This window comes from Notamacropus eugenii, chromosome 3, assembly GCF_028372415.1.
Source record: "Notamacropus eugenii isolate mMacEug1 chromosome 3, mMacEug1.pri_v2, whole genome shotgun sequence".
Classification (NCBI taxonomy): Eukaryota; Metazoa; Chordata; class Mammalia; order Diprotodontia; family Macropodidae; genus Notamacropus; species Notamacropus eugenii.
This window is the reverse complement of record NC_092874.1, coordinates 204018590-204039166: the sequence shown is the minus strand read 5'-3', so window position 1 is coordinate 204039166 and position 20577 is coordinate 204018590. Positions and strand designations below refer to the sequence as shown.

The 20577-nt window shown below is 39.5% G+C and overlaps 1 protein-coding gene across 3 annotated transcripts in view; it reads right to left on the bottom strand.

The window, feature by feature from the left end:
- B4GALNT3 (beta-1,4-N-acetyl-galactosaminyltransferase 3) overlaps window positions 1-20577 on the bottom strand; it is a 146209-nt gene that overhangs the window by 21403 nt on the left and 104229 nt on the right. For 2 of the 3 annotated variants that reach the window (XM_072654088.1, XM_072654084.1), the window contains exons 2-4: window positions 19217-19320; window positions 16766-16843; window positions 405-500 (exon numbers count right to left, since the gene is read on the bottom strand). In XM_072654088.1, the coding sequence (XP_072510189.1) occupies window positions 405-500; window positions 16766-16843; window positions 19217-19320 (278 nt within the window). The remainder of the gene's footprint in view (window positions 1-404; window positions 501-16765; window positions 16844-19216; window positions 19321-20577) is intronic. The other variant, XM_072654085.1, reaches the window with a different exon arrangement.

Genomic DNA, 20577 nt, shown 5'->3' with positions numbered 1-20577 from the left:
GAAGTAATCTACTGACTGTTAATTGCTTTAAAAAACAAGTTGTATATAATAGAGATTCATGGTTTCATATGAAATTCTCCTTTTCTTTGCATATGGCAGTGTTCAAGATTTCTGATGCCAAGTTCATAATAATAAAAGGGGAAAAAATTAAACCAAAAAATGAGAGAGGGAATTGGTTGGATTGGAGTGTAGGAGTTAGAGGAATCCATACTGCAGAAGAAAAAAGAATGGCCCAAAAGAGAAGGAAAAACTCTAGGAATAAGAAGTGGGCAGGAGTGGGAGGAGGGGGGAGTCATATTAGGCTTGAAGAGGGTCATGGCAGGCAAGAGGTAGGAGCGTTAAATGCCAGGGGGAGCAGAGAGGACAGAGACAGAAGAGGAGGGGAGGCCGAGGCTGGCACTCACATGGGGGTAGAGTGGGAAGTGAAGGTTCCTTCGGAGCTGTTGGATGGAGCTTCCACACCAATCTTCAAACACATGCAAGTTGGCACGACCCTGGAACTGTAAGGAGCAAGTGAGGGTAAGGGGGAGGTGCTCGCTCTGATATCACACCTCTACAGCTCTGAGAAGTAGTCCCATGTCTGCCTTGGGACACTCACTCATCAGACAGCCTGATGTTGGATCAATTGTAGCCCATGGGAAGAGACTGCTGTGCTATGCTTTTACCACATTTGGGAATAGCTCCTTCTCAGAACCCTACATCCATGCCCATATTCTGGGCCCCAAACGAGAGCTCGGTCACCCTGACCCTTCATACCAGAAAAGAGTCTGGCCCTGAGCGCCCAAGGGCAATGGGCATGTGAGAATGGTACCAGTGACAGCAGAGGGCCTCAGAATAGGCGGAAGGAGGAAATCCAGGAACAAAGGTCAAGCTGGGATTCATTTAAGTTCCTGATCTCTTCTTCCCTCCCTCCTCCTGGTGCCCCATGAACAGAGCTCCACAGCTGTCTGCTGGTGAAACCCTATCCATCCTGGTCTTCATGCTCCCAACTCACTACTGTGAGAAGCAGCTGGGAAAATTCTGCAAGGAGGAATCTGGAGACCCCATGATTGGGGGGAAAGGGAGCAAAGCACACCACAAAAGCATCTGCTCCCAACCCCCTCTACTGATTCTGTCCCTATGGCTCCATTTCTAAGTCTTTCTACTCAGATCTGCCCATGGTTATACCCAGATGAATGTGGAAAAACTTCAACTTTCCTGGGCAAAGGTGCAACCGTAGAGTCAATAGAGGCTGAGAGACTGGCACTTTCCTCTCTCCTCTGCATATCAGACCTGCTGCCTGAATGGCCGATAGGACTTGGAGTCAGGTTGCCATGAGGGGGACACACCTCAGGGACTGATGTTGCTTGGATCACATAACCACATTCTTACAGCCAGTAGGAGGGCTTGTGGGGGAGGAGGAGGGACAGGGAAAGCCTGGCTTTATTGACCCTCTGACAAAGAGTTTCAGTTTACACCATCCCAGGCTCCTCACTCCCACCTAAGCCTAATCTCCAGACTGGGGGTGGTAGGGATGCTGACAGGAGATATAAACAGGTTTCACCCCTTACCTGCTGGATTCATGTGATATGTAAATCACCCAGGATAACCTCCATGAGAACTTTGTTTGATTTCCTGGGCAGAGGAAAGTAGTGGAGGCAGCTGAGATCAGAGACCCTGATAGAAGTAGGGGGCACAAAGCTTATAGTGCTGAGAGATCCCAGGGGTTAAGAGGGAGGGGGAATGAAGGTGAGGGAGGGAAAGAAAAGAGAGAAGGAGGGCAAGCTCCGAGATGTGGATAACAAAGAGAAAAAAGTGTCTGGGGTGTGGAGAGGGACTGAGAACCATGACTGAGCAACTTGGCTCAACCCCATGAGAAATACCACCCTGAAGCAGGAGACACTGACTGTTCGGTAACTTTAGCCCTTCCTCGGTATTTCAATACTTTAGTAAGTTCAGAAGTCTGTGAACTTCTTGTTGTAGACATTTTTTAATATAATTTTTTCAATATAATTGAAATTTCTTCAATATAATTGATTTCCTTTATAATTCTATGTATTGCATTTTATACATTAAAAAATATTCTTCAGAGAAGGGCATCATAGGCTTCATTAGATAGCCAAAGGGATCCATGACCCAAAAAGGTTAAGAACTCCTGCTTTATAGTGGGTCCATGATCTCCCTATAAGGGGTACTCCAACCACCAATGCAGATCTGACCCAGTCTGTGCCTTTTCATCCTGTATAATTCTTGTTCATATCCTTCCATAAATCCTTCCTTAAGTTCACCTTTATCCTGTGCTTTAAGATTGGCAAAACATGGCCCAAACAACCCCAGGATATAGGCAGAACCATAACTAGGGTAGGACCACTAGAGCTTATGCTCCTTTAGTATAACTTGTATTTCTTCAGCAGCAAAGGAGTGACTGGGCTCAGCATATGGTTAGCCTGAATAAGAAGTTAAAAAAGGAAGCTATCAAATAGCTCCGGCTCCCCACCCAGTGCCCCCCATTCCAGTTGCTGTAACCAAAGGGAGATTCTTCACACTCATAGCAATGTAGTACCTCAATATCTATGGGCTTCTGCCTGCTGATACCAGTGTTCCAGGGTCCCTGTTCTTCCCATAGCTGGCCCTCAACTGAATTTGTCTTATAAAAGAAACAAAACTGGATTGAGAGTGCTTTTTGTTCTGCTTGCTCCAGGCACATGAAAATGCTCTTATTCAGTCTGGAAATGTCTAATGCTGAACTTATCACCCCATTTTATGGATGAGGATACTGAATTTCAGACAAGTGGAGAGACGTGTCCAGAGTCACACAACTCAGATGTATCAGATCTGAGTTACGCTGCATCTGGTCAATGCAAGGAATGCTGAGCCTTTAGAAGACACCATTATCAAGAGAATGCAAGTGAGGGGCAGGGTGGGTCAGAATGAGGGGGGAGTGGGGAGCAATTGGCTGGGAGATTCCAAGGAGAGGAAGAATGGGGACATTGTACTACGTCTCAGAAGTTCCCTAAGCCAAGTTTACCAGATTCCACTGTCTCCTCCAAGTGGCTTCATCGCTCCTTCCTGCTGAACTGCCGTCCCCTTCCAGCCCTTCCCCAACCCACCCCAACACTCACTCTTTTGACTGGGTGACTTTAAGGGCAATACTCCCTAAACCCACACACTTCCTGAGCTCCACCAAAGGACTATACCCAGAGAATTCAGTCTGGTTCATAGGTAAGACATTCCTACCATCAATGGGTTGACTAGTTTTGATTCAGGGGGAGGGAGCTAGATAGTTACTGGGGGAAGCAATAGAAGGGGTAGCCTGGGGAGGGGGAAGCAGAAAGGCGTGACCTCCCAGGAGAACTGGAGTCTACGGGAATTTCTGTTTCCAGCATTTTGAGAAGAGACACTATCCCAGGGATTATTAGTACTTGGGTAGTACCACTCTTAGAACTTTATCAAGGTCTGACTAGCCCCAGAAATGGGCCATTATTGACTATTTCTGAGTCCCTGAGCTAATAGCCTTGTCCTGTTCTTGAGTTCTGGGTCGGACAAGTTTCTCTCACCACCGTTTCTGATCTGTATAATGCAGTGTTTCACAGCACTCTATCTGGAAAGGGGCGAAGAACATTGCCAAATCAGCATGACCAGAGGATGGGAAGAAAAGTAGGAATGAATATCCCCAATATATAGAAACAGGAACAAGGACCTAGAAAAGAGCACTGATTCCTCCAATAACTCTACTTTTTTATAGAGTGTTTAAGGTTTGCTTTCCTCAAAACCATTTTATGAAGGAAGGAGTGCAAGTTAGCTCATTCTCATTCAATAAATGGAGGAAGTAAGCATCAGAATGGTGAGCCAACTTGGCAAGAGTAAACTAGCTTATAAGGCATCTGGTGGCACAGTGATAGAACACTGGACCTGGAGTCAGAAAGACCAGAGTTCAAATGTGGCCTCATTATTTACTCGCTGTGTGACCCTGGGCAAGTCACTTAACTGCTCTGTGCCTCAGTTTCTTCAACTGTAAAATGGAGATAATAGCACCTCTCTCCCAGGATTGCTGTGGGTATCAAGTGAGATAATAATTGTAAAAATGACTTAGCACAGTAGCCGGACTATAGTTGGTGTTATATAAATGCCAGCTATGATGATGGCTGTGATAATGTATGAGAACAAGTTCTTGAACCCAGGGCTCCTGCCTGCAAGCCCACAGCTCTTTTCACTATGCCATACTTTCGAGCACAAAGTACATCTTTGACAAGAACAAAAAAAAAATAATAATAGAATATTGTCCCCATTTAAATCACCATAAGTAAGTAGATAGGCTAATCTTCAGGCTTATCAAGGTTTGGATTAATCTTTCTATTATCAGTGGACAAATAGTCACCCCAGATAGCCTCTGACCACCTCTATTTAGCAATTCTTCCTCTGGCCGTAACTGAACAGCCTCTTCCTTTTTTTTTTTTTTTTGGTGGCAGATGTGGATACACAAGAGACTCCTTTCACTGGAACTAAATTTCTTCATCTGTAAAAGGAGGGGATTTTGACTTCTAAGATCCCTACCTTCTCTGATTCTACGATCCTAGAAGAGTCCAGCTTCCTCTAAAGGAGAGATGCCTCACTCCTATTACACAGGGTGTTCAGAGGTCCTTATTTCTTCTCTTTATCACATTATTCCACCTTTCAACCAGCTAACCTAGATTAAGATTTCCCTCTTCCCCTTGACATCTTTTCTCTATATTTTCCCTTCAAACTACTGCTTATGTTCTTATTAGGACCACTCAATTCTCCCTGATAACTGAAGAGAAACAGATGTTCCTCTTCTAGAATTCTTAATCTGGGGTCTGTGAATATCTAAAAAAAAATTTTAAGTTAAAAAATAATAAAGTTTTTAATTAAAATTTTTAAATTTAAAAATGTAATTAAAAAACTAAAAATAAAATTTTTTTAGAAAATTTAAATTAAAAAACTATTTTGATAATTATATTTCAATACAATTTCATTTTCTGCATTTAAAAACAGTTCTCTAAGAAAGGATCCAAAGGGGTCCATTGTAAAACAAAGGTTAAGATCCCCCAATCTAGTTCTTGTACCTTTTCCTACAAGGTTCTTCTACAAGGACATGGACACCTTGTATGTCAACACACTGTGATTCCTGGCTGGTATCTGAGAATCTATTGTGGAGGTCAAATTAAGGCAGGAGTGAACTGGAGAACATTTAACAACTGGTTTTCTGCATGTAAGTGGGATGCGACATACAGAGGACACACTTCTAAATCAAATTTGTATTGTTAAAATTTTTCTCTATCACTTTTTAAAATATAGACAATCAATAAAACAATAAAGCTAGCCTTGATTTAGAGATTCTGAGATGCAAACGAAAATTTAACAATCAGCTCTGGTTGGAGCTGACTCCAATATGCTCTTTGATCTAGGCCATAGGAAGGTAAGCAGAAAAAAGAAAGACGTTGTTGTTTCCTGTACAACAACAGGGTTTTTCAAGTGAACATAGCAATCCATTAAAACTACAGCACCAATGGAATGAGGCAGCAAACACTTAGTTGAATGTAAATGATTATCATTCATAACACAAATACTTCTCATTTGCAGAATATTTTATAAAGTAGTTTCAAATAATTTTATTTCTCTCCTGTGAAGTAGACATGGCAGGCAAAATATTATTCTAACTTTATCTATGAGGAAATAGAAGTTCAGAGAGTTTAAACAATTTGCCCAAGCAGAAAAAACCTGAATCCTACTATCTTAATGCCAAGCCTCATGCTCTCTCTAAGACATTCCATTCAGCTAATGGAGAAATCCCACCCTGACATTTTCCCTCTTGACCAGTACGAGCCCAAGTCAAGGTGTTCAATCAGCTGACTAGCTAGGGTTGCTCTGAATAAGGATTTTCTATAAGCATGCCATACACTATTAACCCCAGCACAAAACATAATGCTTGAAAGGACTCTGGTTTCCAGAGCCTGCAAAAAGATTCTTAAATACTTAGATCCACACTAGTCTGGTGAGTCTGTTCATCCAGAGGCTACTGGCCTTGAAACCTGACCAATCCAAATCCTTTTTTTTTTTTTTTTTTTGTCATTTACATTTTCTGTTTCTTTTCTTTTTTTCTTTTTCCGGCATCTCAGTATAGTGTATTTTCAGTTTTCAACATTAACTTCCACAAGATTTTGAATTTCAAATTTTCTCCCCATCTCTCCCCCCACCCCAGGTCAGCATGCACCTCAACCTTACCTTTCCCCAATTTGCCCTCCCTTCTATCACCACCCCTCCTCTACCATCTACCTCCCCTCTATTTTCCTGTAGGCTGAGAGATTTCTACATTCCATTGCCTGCACAACTTGTCTTCCAGTTGTATGCCAAAACAATCTTTAACATTCATTTTTAAAGCTGTGACTTCCACACTCTTTCCCTTCCTCCTTCCCCACTCACCCTCACTGAGAAAGCAAGCAAGTTGATATAGGTCATACATGTGTAAAACACTTCCATAATGACATGACTTGCAGTTGACTTTGAGTGAAGGAGGCCTATGCAGGTCACCAGCCTCACTTCTTCTCCAGAGCCATCTGAATCCAGTGACCAGATATTCATCAGGATGACTGGAGATGACCCAGGATGAGGCAATTGGGGTTAAGTGACTTGCCCAAGATCACAGCTAGTGAGTGACAAGTGTCTGGGGTGAGATTGGAACTTAGGTCCTCCTGACTCCTGCTCTATCCACTATACCACCTAGCTGGTCTTCTTCAGCAATGAAGGATGAACACACTTCCATAATAGTCATGTTGTGAAAGATTAACCTCATTTCCTCTATCCTGTCCTGCCCTCCATTGACTCCATTCTCTCCCTTGACCTGTCCCCGCACAATAGTGTTTGCTTCTGATTACTCCTTCCTCCAATCTGCTGTCCCTTCTATTATCCTCACTCTCCTATCCCCTTCCCCACTGCCTTCCTGCAGGGTAAGACAGAGTTTCACACCCAATTGAATGTGTGTCATTCCCTCCTTAAGCCAAATCCGATGAGTAAAATTCACTTACTTCCTCTCAACTCTCCCCTCTTCCCTTCTTTTGTAAAAGCTCTTTCTTGCCTCTTTCATGTGAGATGATTTACTACATTCTACCTCTCCCTTTCTCTTTTCCCCAGTATATTCCTCTCAACACTTAATTTTATTTTTTTGGCATCCTTCCTTCATATATAGATCATCCTGTATCCTCTATCTATACACATATACACATACATGCATACACACATCCATATATACATATATCCATACATATCCATACATACACATACATAATATACACACATGGATATGTGTATATATGTATGTGTGTACATATGTACATACATACATATATGTGTGTGTGTGTGTGTGTGTGTGTGTATATATATATATATATATATATATATATATATATATATATATATATATATATATATATATATACTGAGAAAGGTCTCATGAGTTACAAATATCATTTTTCCCTGTAGGAATGTAAACAGTTCAACTTTAATGAGTCCCTTATGGCTTCTCTTTCCTGTTTACTTTTTCATGTTTTTCTTGATTCTTGTATTTGAAACTCAAATTTTCTATTCAGCTTTGGTCTTTTCAACAAGAATATTTGTAAGTCTTCTATTTCATTGAAATTCCATTTTTTTTCTCCTGAAGCATTATACTTAATTTTGCTTTGGTAGGTGATTCTTGGTTTTAATTCTAGCTCCTTTGACCTCTGGAATATCATATTCCAAGCTCTTCAATCCCTTAGTGTAGAAGCTGCTAAATTCTGTGTTATCCTGATTGTATTTCCACATTACTTGAATTGTTTCTTTCTGGTTGCTTGCAAATATTTTCTCCTTGACCTGGGAACTCTAGAATTTGGCTACAATATCCCTAGGAGTTTTCCTTTGGGGATCTCTTTCAGGAGGTCATCTGTGGATTCTTTCCTTTTCTATTTTACTCTCTGGTTCTAGAATATCTGGGAAATTTTCCTTGATAATTTCTTGAAAGATGATGTCTAGGCTCTTTTTTGGATCATGGTTTTCAGGTAGACCAATAATTTTAAATTATCTCTCCTGGATCTATTTTCCAGGTCAGTAGTTTTTCCAATGAGATATTTCAGTGTCTTCTATTTTTTCATTCTTTTGGCTTTGTCTTTATAATTTCTTGATTTCTCATAAAATCATTAGCTTCCATTTGCTCCATTCTAATTTTTAAGAAATTATGTTCTTCAGTGAGCTTTGGGACCTCCTTTTCTATTTGGTCAATTCTGCTTTTTAAGGCATTCTTTTCCTCATTGGCCTTTTGGATTTCTTTTGCCACCTGGGTTACTCTATTTTTAAAGGTGTTACTTTCTTCAGCATTTTTGGGGTCTCCTTTAGAAAGCTGTCAACTTGTTTTTCATGATTTTCCTGCATTACTCTCATTTCTCTTCCCAATTTTTCCTCTACTTCTCTTACTTGATTTTCAAAATCCTTTTTGAGCTCTTCCATTGCCTGAGACCATTTCATATTTTTCTTGGAGGCTTTGGATGTAGGACCCTTGACCTTGCTATCTTCCTCTGGTTGTATGCTTTTATCTTCTTCCTCATTGTAAGAAAATACCCTTTCACCAAGAAAGTAACCTTTTATAGTCTCAGTTTTCCCCCCTTTTTGATCATTTTCCCTGCCAATTCCTTGGTTTTTGAGATCCTTGTTAAGTGGAGAGTGTACAACCCCAGGTTTCAGGGGTTTTGTGTAGCTATTTTCAGAGATATCTCAAGGGACCAGTAAATTCTCAGTTCTTCCAAAGGGGTATGATCAAAGGAGAGGTGTTTACTCCTCTCCAGACCTGCATTCTGGTCTGTGAGCAACCACAAGCACTCTTTTATGCCCTATAACTAGTAGTAGGATTCCCTCTCCACAGCCACCACCAGCTCTGCCAAACCAGCACTCCTTCTCACCCCAGGACAGCAACCCAGGACTGCAACCCAGATCAGCCACTCAATTCCCCTTCTGTCTGTAGGCCAAGAGCTCCAAAAGCAGTCACCGCTGAGTCAGCCACTGCCAGTGCCCTGGGGCTGGGACTGGACCATGTTCCTCTCTCACCCAAGTGAGAGAGCTTTCCCATTGACCTCTGAAGCTGTTGTTCATGTTTGTGGGTTGAGAATTCTGGAAACCTCTACAACTGTCAGTGATTCAGAACTCCGAGGCCTGCTCTAGGCCTGTCTGTGCCAATACAGCCCACACTGGGCTATATTATGCTCTGAAGCCCAGTGCAATAGACCCTTCCTGTTGGCCTTCTAGATTGTCTTGGGTTGGAAATCTGTTTCACTCTATCATTTTGTGGCTTCTGGTACTCTGGAATTTGTTTAGAGCCATTTTTATAGGTATTTTGAGGGGTTGAAGGGGAGAGCTCAGGCAGGTCCCTGTTTATACTCTGCCATCTTGGCTCTGCTGACCAAACCAAATCTTATCTCACCTCTAGAAATGGGAAGTTGAGTGTCCAGTCCCAGCTGAGAATTGTCCAATGCACCATTATCCTGAACATGTGAGGTAGGATCACACAGCAGTGGACTATTCAAAAGGTATAGCTAGAAATTCACCATAAATGGTTTATGAGATGCAGCTAGAAATTCATCATGAATGGCTTTTAAAAAATGAAAGTTCCCTCCTATATAGGTTAGTTTTTCCTAAAAAGCCAATGAAACTATTGTTGAGGCTTAATTGGTCTGGGCGATGAAGGCTTAAACTGCTGACCTACATTCTTGATCACCTAAGAGAAGGACAGTACACAGCTAGTCAGGGTTCCTCAGACTTGGACTTCCCAATATTATATATTAAACAAATCCATCTAACCCAGTGTTAAACAAATTTAGGGTTGAGGGAGTTGTGCCTAGCTGAATCAATGCTATATCTTTGGTGAATAACATTTTCAGGGCTATTGTTGAGTAAATTTCTTTTTGTAAAATATTATAAGATTTACAAATATTTCATTTCATTCAAATCCTTTGTCTGAAACACTGGACCAGACTGAGTTGAACCAGGCCTGGCCTGAACCAATATGAGAACACTTTACTATTTTGTGTGAATGGAATTTTTGTTGTTTATCTATAGCTGCTGTAGCCCTTAATGAACGTTTTGGGGATTTGAAGACTAATCTATTTGTTATTTTTGATGCCAGAAAATGAAATAAAAATTAACAGAGACAACTTCTCAGTTCTACAATAGACATGTGATGAGTCAATATGACCTAAGCCCTGTGAATGAATTCAAGTCCATTAGCCTTGGGAACAAATCCATCAACCAGTGCTGGAAATCTGAAGACACAGTAAGGGTTGTCTAGTTTAAAATGTACCTGAATATCATCTCTTCTGATATTCTCCAATGAGTGGTCACCAAGCCTATCTGGATTCCTTCAGCATCACTAAATATATCATCTTCCAAGGAACCTCCTTCTAAAAAATCTTCTTCAAGCTGAGCATTCTCCATTGTTTCAACCATTTCATATACAGTCAAGCAACCAACCATCAAATGTTCACAAGTGTCTACCATGTGCTTGGTGTTGGGCATAGAAAGTCAAAAAAACCGAAATAGTCTCTGTTCTCAAGAAACTTCTGTTCTATTAAGAGAAACAACATGTACACATAGAAGCAAATTCAAAGCAACTATGGCAAGTGGGGGAGGAAGCTGGGAAAAATCAGGAGGGGTCTCATGAAGGAGATAAGCTCTGAACAAGCTAAGGAGTTCTACAAGGTGGTGGTGAGGAAGAAAGAGGACATTCCATTTATGGGAGACAGACTGTACAAGCCATGGAGATAAGATCTGTGAGAACAAGTAATCCCATTTAGCTGGACCAAAGAACAAGCCCCCTCACCATGCTGATCATATTCCTCACAACATTCTCCAATTTGTCAACATTCCTCTTAAAACACGGTGACCAGAATTGAAGATCTAACTAAGGAAGGTAAGATGGAGCACTCTTTGGTATAGGGCTAGAAATGCTGGCTATACTAATAAAACAAAAAGAAATCAAGGGAATAATCATAGGCGAAGAAGAAACAAAATGATCACTTTTTGCAGATGGCATAGAGGTTTACTTAAAGAACCCTAGGAAGCAAACTATAACTAAAACAACAGCTCCAGCAAAATTGCAGGATATAAAATAAATCCCCATAAATTCTCAGTGTTTCTGTATATTACCCACAAAATTCAGCAGAAAGAGACAAATTTGAAATCACTACAAAATGTATAAAATACCTCAGAGTCTACCTACCAAGACACACATGGGAAGAATATAAAACACTCTTTACAGAAATTATAAAACTATAAAATACTCTTTACAGAAATATAGACCTAAGTAATTGGAGAAATAATCATTAATGACTAGAACAAGCTAATAGAAAACTAATGACAGTATTACCTAAATTAGTTTAATTATTCAGTGCTTCACCAATCAAACTACCAAATAATTATGTTATAAATCTAGAAAAAATGAAAATGAAATTAATCTAGAAGAACAAAAGGCCAAGAATCTCAAAGGAAATAATGGAATAAAAGGGATGGGGTAGGGAAAGGTAGCCTAGCAGCAGCAAATCTCAAATCATAAAATAAAAACATCAAAATAATTTAGAACTTAATTTAGCAAATTAGTTTAGAAATCAGTGGAATTAGGTATACAAGATACAGAAACAGCCAGATTGACTCAGGGTGTAACCTGAGACATTTTTTTTGGACCCAGTAAATGTTTTGCTTGAATATACATATTTGTTGTGAGACTTTTGTACTTCTTTCTTTTTCAATGGGCAGGGGTAGGGGGAGTGGGAAGGAAAGGTGGATTTTCATTCATGGAAATAAAATTTATAGCTCTTCTCAGCAATGTAAGGATCTAAAACAACTCCAAAAGACTCATGATGGAAAATGCCATCCAAAACCAGACAAAGAAATATGGAGTTTGAATTTCAGATCGAAGCATACTATTTGCTGTGTTTTTTTTGCTTTGTTTTGTATTTTTTTTCTCTATCGTGGTTCCTCTGTTCTCCATTCCTCATTCTAATTCTTCTATTCAACATGACTAATGTGAAAATATGTTTAATAAGAATATGTAGAACCTATATTGGATTGCATGCTGTCTTGGGGAAGGAAGACGGGAGGGAAAAGGAGAAAATTTAAAATTTATAGAAGTAAATGTTGAAAACTAAAAAGAAATTAATTTGTAAAATAAATAATTTTTTTAAAAAAATTTCTTAAAAAGAAGAAAGAAACCACTATTTAACAAAAAATGCTGGGAAAACTGGAAAGCAGTCTGGCAGAAACTAGAGAGAAAACAGCATCTCATACCATATACCAAGATGAGCTCTAAATGGATACATGACTTATACTTAAATAATGACAAATAAAAAATTAGAGGCATAAGAAGAAATTACCTTTCGGACCATTGGATAGGGGTTGAGTTCATAATCAAATAATGGATAGAGAGGATCACAGAAAGTAAAATGGACAATTCTAATTACATAAAATGTAAAAGTTTTTGCACATATAAAATCAATGTGACTAAGAATACAAGCGTAAGTATAAAATAGGAAAATATCTTACCAGAAAATTTCTTTCATAAAGGTCTCATTTATAAGATATGTAAGAAACGAATTCAAGTTTGGCAGAGTAAGAGCAAATCCACAATTGATAGATGGTCAAGAGATGAACAGGCAGTTTTCAAAGAAAGAAATCAAAGGTATCAGAATCCATGTTAAAAAATATTCTACTCTGAAATTGTACTTCCTACTCATCAGATTGACAAAGCTGACCCCCACAAAAAAAAAGGGAGATGACCAATGTTAAATAGGCTTGTGGGAAAATAAACGTATCAATCCACTTTTGACCTAGTTGAGAACTCTTCCACGTATTCAAGAAAGCAATATGGATCTATGCCCTCAAAGTTACTAAGCTACGCATACCTTTTGACACAATGATAACACTATTACCATCCTTGAGAGATCAAAGGAAGAGGAGAGGTCCCTTAGGTCCTTTTCCTGTTTCAAGATGTTCTTTTTAAAAATTTAATTAATTTTTTATGACCCAAAATCTATTTTTTCTTGCCCATTCCCCGCTTGAACAACAAGAACAAAAAGAAAAATTCTTGTAACAAACATGCATGGTCAGGCAAAATAAACTCATGCATTGGTCATGTTTTGTTTGACTATGTATATTTGTCACAAGAGTTTTGTCTTTCTTTTTTCTCAACTGGAGTGGGAAGGAAAGACAATAAACTTCTGATTAAAAAAAACTAAATTGAAAAATAAAAAAATAGATTATAAGAAGTCCATCAAGATGGTCCAAGTATAAATGTGTTTGTATGAGTGTGTATATGTATATGTGTGTGTGTGTGTCTTTACGTGGTATGTATGTTGTATATGTAGATATGTGTGTGTAATCTACAGACAACCTTGCCAATGTGCTGCTGACTTTCCTCTAGGTCTTTTCATGTTGTGATATGTATGCACACATGCGTATGTACTGGTATACATATAAAATTATATGTATGTATATACTAGATATACACACATGTAGTAAATGAATGACATAATGATTAAGTGAACGAATAAGAGACTGTGAGTACTTCCTATGTACTGTACATGTTGAGTCTCCCAAGGGCTGTCTCTATTTTGTATTTGTATCCCCAATAGCACAAGTACTAGATATGCAGAGATTATTTAGTAGATGGTTTTTTCATTCACTCATCATTCACTTGTTGTTTGCTGTTCAGTCATTTCAGACATGTATGTATCTCTGTGATCTCATCTGGGGTTTTCCTGGCTTTTTTGGTTTTCTTTCTTTGCTAGTTGTCTTGATGTTTTTTTTTTCTTTACTAGGATGATTTGTCATTTCCTTCTCCAGTTCATTTAACTGATAAGGAAACTAAGGCAAATAAGGTTAAGGAACTTGGCATCACATAAGTCACACAGCTTGTAAATATTTGAGGTCACATTTGAACTTAGGTCTTTCCTGATCTGAGGGCCAGTGCTCTATCTACTCTACCACCTGGCTGCCCTCATCATTCATTACTGAATGTTTATTGGCTTAGAATCCCACTGTTCAGAGATATGCTTAATCGTTAATGTAATAGAAGTGAGGTGTCATGAGGAAAAATAAAGAATGTCAAAATCTTGTGAAGTGAGTGCCAAATGTTGTAAAACAAGTGATTATAGCAAGAGAAGGCTGTATTGAATATTACCAGTTTTTTAAAAATGTAAAAAGTTTATATAAGTTAATTTAATTATCCTATAAAAAGTCCATACTTGCTTAAAAATTATAGAAAATACAAGATCCCACTGTGATTAGCATTAGTAGATTTTAAAAAGGAATTTGGCTCTGGGACAAAATATAACCTTAAACTTCTTCCAAGACATCTTCCAGGCATATGTTAAGATTATTTTTAAAACTGCTTTTTATAAATACAACTACAGACATAATTTTGTTTTACAATCAATATTAAGTAAGGAATAAAACTGGGAAATGTATGTTAGCTAAAGGCATTTGCCCTAGTCATGGAGAATGTACTGACTGTACTTATAAGGGTTTTCTATAGATAGAAATGGAGTACATGCTGTTGGAGCCAAAAAGACCTACATTGGAATCCTTACTAGCTTGGTGATCATTTTAACTTCTCTGTTCTCAGTTTCCACATCTGTAAAATGGGGATAATAATACCAGGGTTGTTGTGCAGATCAAATCAGATAGTATACGTAAAATACTTTGTATTGTGCTATGTAAATGTTAGCTCTGGGTAGCTAAGTGGCCTAAAGGATAGAGTTCGAGGCCTGAAGTCTTCTTCATGAGTTCAAATCTGACCTCAGATTCTTACTAGTGGTTCAGTCCCTGGCAAGCCTCTTAATCCTGTTTCTCTCAGTTTTCTCATCTGTAAAATGAGCTGGAGAAGAAAATGGCAAAATACTCCAGTACCTTTGCCAAGTAAACCCCACAGAGGGTAAGACACGACTGAAACAACTGAACATCAACAACAATAAATGTCAGCTACTGCTATGTTTACAATTAGAGGATGATAATGGTCTTCTTTGTGTATAACCTTGAGCCAGTTGTATCAAACCCAAGAATAAGAGCTGACTTAATGAGACCTATAACTATACCAAAAAAATTCATTCTAAACATCGATGTAGAACTCAAAGAATAAATGGATGAAAATGTTATTGTCCCAAATATATAGATTATAGGGAATTTACTGAATAAGTTCGAGTGTATATGTGTGTGTGTAACTGTGCTAAGATTGCTACAATAGGACACACACACATACTTTTATACACATGTCTATTACACAGACCTTACGTACATGTCCACACACATGTTTATATACACATGTAAGACATGCATATAAGTTTCTATCTTCACACGAACAGGCAAACATTGTGTGTTTATACGTAAACATGTATGCATAGTATGACTATACACATGTGTACATGTATATACATATTATACATATACGTAGATGATAAGCACTGCAAATAGAAAATGAAATCTCACAGGAAGAAGAGATTAGACAAATTACATTTTACATTTACAACACTGCATAGCACTTTCAATAATCCTAAACTGTTGTCTGAAACATTTTTAATACATATATATTCCCAATTATTCAGTAAATTCAACTCAAGATACATCCAAGTGATATAACGCAATTAGGAATCACTGTAATCTCTAAAGAATCTAAATAGCAGGTGACACAAAAATCACAATGGAGAAGCCTGGAAAACATTACCAAAAGTGCCCAAAGGAACGTAAAAGAGATGATCTAAGAAATGTGTTGTCAGAAAAAGAGGTGGATGAGTATCTAAGTAAGGAATAGCAGCTTGAAGACTACCCTGACATCTACACAATGCAGAGAGCAAGGCCTACAGCACATTGGGAGGATCCTCTATGGAGGATACATTAGAGGACATGGCCAAGACATAGGACGAGAAGATGCAGATGGATTGTGATCTAAACAGCTAAAGGGAATATCCACTCAATAAACCCACTGAAATATTTGTAGATGGTTTGGTGACATCCAGTCTGCATGCTTCTCTGTTCATCTGTACATGCATAAGCTTACTGTGTACTTCTAGGGTCGTTTCTGTGTGTCCAATGTCTGTGTCCCTGAGAAATAACTTATCATTATTAAATTTTAGTAAGCTATATTGAATAGGATTTGGAGGAATTGTGAATTAGGGAACAAAATCTTCAAACAATCTAACAGGGTCTTAAACAACTGCTATGCTCCCCACTAGCGGGGCAAGACTGGTTGGAAGCAGGGGACACTATAACCCCTACAAGGTCAAAGCTGTTATTCCAAATGTGCTATGTGATTCTGGGTAAGACTTTCACTTCTCTTTCACCTTTCAATTCCCTCTCTAGAAAATGGGGACATATTATCTACTACTGACCCTATGACTGTTAGAGGAAAATTCGATGATAACTTCTTTCCCTAGCAATAATAATTCCCAATAATAACAACTTATTCACTAGAGTGTGGTATGGTGGAAAGAGCGTTGGGATTTGAGTTCAGAACTGGGTTCAAATTTCTGGCTGCAGTGTGACACTGTATAAGCCGACTTCACTCCTGTGAGTGTCCATGGCTGCTCAAAGCCATGTGTAAAATGAAGCGGCCAGATTAAATTGTATCTAAGGTACCTTCGAGATTTAACATCCCAAGTTTGTACAATGCAAAAACCCTCTGTTATCCTCTGCCCTGAAATTATTTTTAAGAGAACAGAAAATAGATAGGAAAATTCAAACATCACAATGATCATCCCACCTCTGAGATCCAGGGAACAGGCCTGTTCCATTGCTGGTAGCTCTCGCTCCTGAGCCCACTTCTGTCTGGGTCTTGGACCTTGGCCACCAAGCAGCATCACAGCAGAGAACAAAATGAAAAGGAAAACAGTGAGTGTGGCAGAAATAAAGCAAGAAGGGGAGAAGGTTGCAAGAAAAAGGCAGGATCTGAAGAAGGTTGATAAATGCCATAAGCTTCAGGGTCACGCTTTATTGAAGCTGGTGATTCAAATGAACAACAGATAAGTGCTTAAAGTCTTCAGAGCCCCGAGTTAGACATTTTGGTGAAATGCAGAAGGTGATGTAGCTCTGACCTCAAGGAATTTTCAACATTAAGGTCCATAACAAAAATCACTCTAATAGTGCTTGGTTTGCAACTCTTTTATGCACTTACCATCTTAGATGTGGTGATCCTATGTGCATGTTTACCTTCTCCAATTAAGTGCTGAGCAAGAGAAACTAAATATCTTCCCATTTCCTACATTTCCCTTCTTCCTCAATCTAGAATTAGAGAACTTCAAGGTTGGAAGCGACCTCAGAGGTATTTCAGTCCAACTCATAATTGAATGGCAGTCTTCTCAGCTACATCCCCATCGTGTGTTTGTCCTTCGTTACCGAAGAAGACCATGCCATCAGAGAAATGATGACATGACTTGCACTTGACTTTGTTTTGAGTGAGGGAGGGCTGTGCAGGTCACCAGCTTCATTTCTCCTCCAGAGCCATCTGAATCCAGTGACCAGATATTCATCAGGATGACTGGAGATGACCCAGGATGAGGCAATTTGGGGTTAAGTGACTTGCCCAAGGTCACACAGCTAGTGAGTGTCAAGTGTCTGAAGTGAGATTTGAACTCAGGTCCTCCTGACTCCTGCACTGGTGCTCTATCCACTGTACTACCTAGCTATATCTCCATTACTCATTCTCTGATTGAAGACTTGCAGCAAGACGGAGCTCACCAGCTCCCAAGGAAGCCCACTTCACTTCTCAACAACTCTAATCGTCAAGATTTTTTCCTTATATAAAGCTAAAATGTACTTCTCTGCATTTTCTACCCATTATTCTTAGTTCTACCCTCAGGCAGAGAGCTCAAGCTTGATCTTTCTTCCACAGTGTGGACTGCAGATGCTTAAAGGTTAAGTATCAGGCACTGTGCTAGGCAGTAGAGATACAGAGACCAAAAAATAAAGCAAGCATTATGTAAGATTTAAAGATCTTCTCTAGCCTAACCATACCAGCTCTCTTAAGTAGTCTTCATATGGCATGGCTTCTAACTCACTTGCCACCTGGGTCACATGCCTATGTTCACACCCTAGTCTGACAATATCCTTCCTGCATCAGCATGAAGAGGCCATTGTTCTTTCTCCTACACTGCTTTACCGTTTTTTTCAGCCTGCAGGAGCTCTATGAATCAGCTAGTGTTTCATTTTACAAAATGAGGAAACTGAGTCCTAGAGAAGCCATTGTTGTTGTTCAGTCATTTCAGTTGTGTCAGACTCTCTGTGACCCTATTTGGGGTTTTCTTGGCAAAGATACCAGATTGCTTTGCCACTTCCTTCTCCAGCTCATTTTACAGATGAAGGACTGAGGCAAACAGGGTTAAGTGGCTTGCCCAGGGTCACACAGCTAGTAAGTGTCTGGGGCTAGATTTGAACTCAGGAAGAGGAGTCTTCCTGACTCCACACTTGGTAGTCTAACCACTAAGCCACCTAGATGCTTCAAAGAGGTTAAGTTCTTCAAATGAAGCCCAACTTATGTTTCTCCAGATTATTTCTCCACCTCTTCTCATGCTGACAAGAATTCTACCCCTATAAGCTGCTCCTTCAGTTGGGGATTTCCTCTTTGGAGCCTCCATTTAAGGAAACATTCATATCAGCCATGCTTATTTCAAAGCTGTCCCAGTTCATGACTCCCTAGATATCTCCACCTTTGTTTTCATGAAGGTATCTTTCCCCCGCTTCCAGATATCTAGCTCCCTTTATGTGCTATCTTTATATGCGGCAACCCCCCACCCTGTCTTTGCCTGTCTCTCTCTGTCTTTGTCTCTGTCTCTCTCCCCTCTCCCTTGCCACAATTTAACCAAGGTCACACAATTAGTTAAGTGTTAGAGCTGAGATTCAAACTTAGATCCTCTGACTTCAAATCCAGTCCTCTTTCTACTAAAGGAATCAAAAGTCAACCTGGGGAAACCCTTCCCCAGCTCAATTCATGAGCTTCAGGGGACAAGGGGACAAGGTTGACCAGTCTTCCTCAAACAAGCTGGGAAATGTTCATGATGCAGATAAAGTTTCTGGGGGCTCAGGCCCACGCTTGCTTCTTCACTCTTCTACTGAAGGAGAGTGAAAAAGTACAGGTCTTGAATGGTTGGGGGCATGACAAGGGAAGTTATAGGTACCTGGGAAAAGATAGGAGACCTAAGCTAACACTTGTATTTACCTTGAAGTCCTGCCTCTGGGGATGATAGAACTTGAGATCTGGATGCACAGCAGGAATGTTTCTATTAGCCAGAGCCTTGGCCAGTTCTCTCCAACTGCTATATCCTGTGGAGTAAAAAGATAAGAAAGGTCAGTAGAATCTCAAAACTCAATTCCCGTTCTGCAAAGTTGCTGGAGAAAACCACACGCAGAAAAGATTTCTTCTACCTCATCTACTCAGACTTCTTCAAATGTTAAAAACAATTCACTACTTTCCCTCCATTAGTCTCACCCCTCCTCCTGCCTTCCACATTTTGGTCAAAGGCATTACCATTTTTCCAATCACCCAACTATAGGTTTGTAATTACTGAATCACTTTCAACTCTTCATTTTCATTCACTCCTGACTTCTGATGAGCTGCCACATCTTACCAATTCTACACCCTCGATTCGCCTTCTCTCCACTCATAATAAAATTGCTCTAATTCAAGCCCTTATTGCCTCTCACCTGGACTCTTGAAATAACATACTAATTGGTCTTTATGATTCCAACCTCTCCTCCTCTCCAATTCATCTTCCATACAGCTGCCAAAATGATATTCCTAAAACACAGGTCATTCTCCTGCTTTAGACCAGTGGTATCAAATTCAAGATAAAAAGGAGACCTAATAAACCAGGGATGGGGAACCTTTGGCCTCAAGGCCACATGTGGCCTTCTAAGTCCTTGGGTTTGGCCTTTTGACTGAGTCCAAGTTTTACAGAACAAATTATTTTTTAAAGAGGATTTGTTCAGTGCCATTTGGATTCAGTCAAAGGGCCATACTTTTAGACCTAGAGTGCCATATGTGGCCTCAAGGCTGCAGGTTGCCCTGCACTAAATCACACATAAGAATTCTGGAAGGCTGCATATTGACTTAGAAAACCATTTACTAACATTATTTTCTACTGTATTTTTCCCCTGAGATGTCAGACCTGGAGTGAGGCAAACTCATTTTCCTAAATTCAAATCTGGCCTCAGACACTTACTACTTGCTTAACCCTGGACAAGTCACCTATTTGCCTCAATTTCCTCATCTGTAAAATGAGTTGGAGAAGAAAATGGCAAAACACTGCAGTATCTTTGCCAAGAAAAACTCCAAATGAGGTCACAAAGCATCAAATATGACAGAAACAGCAACAGAAATTACATTTTTATTTTCCTATTCCATTTTAATTTTGTATGAGCTGTGGGGAATGTTGAGGCCTATTGTCCCTGTGTCCGACATTCTGTTCAAGAAGTTTCAGCCACAAATAGTGGCTGCCTATTGTATCTAGAATATAATACAAATGTTTGGCATTTACAGCCCTTAACCATCTGGCACTGGCCTATCTTTCCAGGATGGTT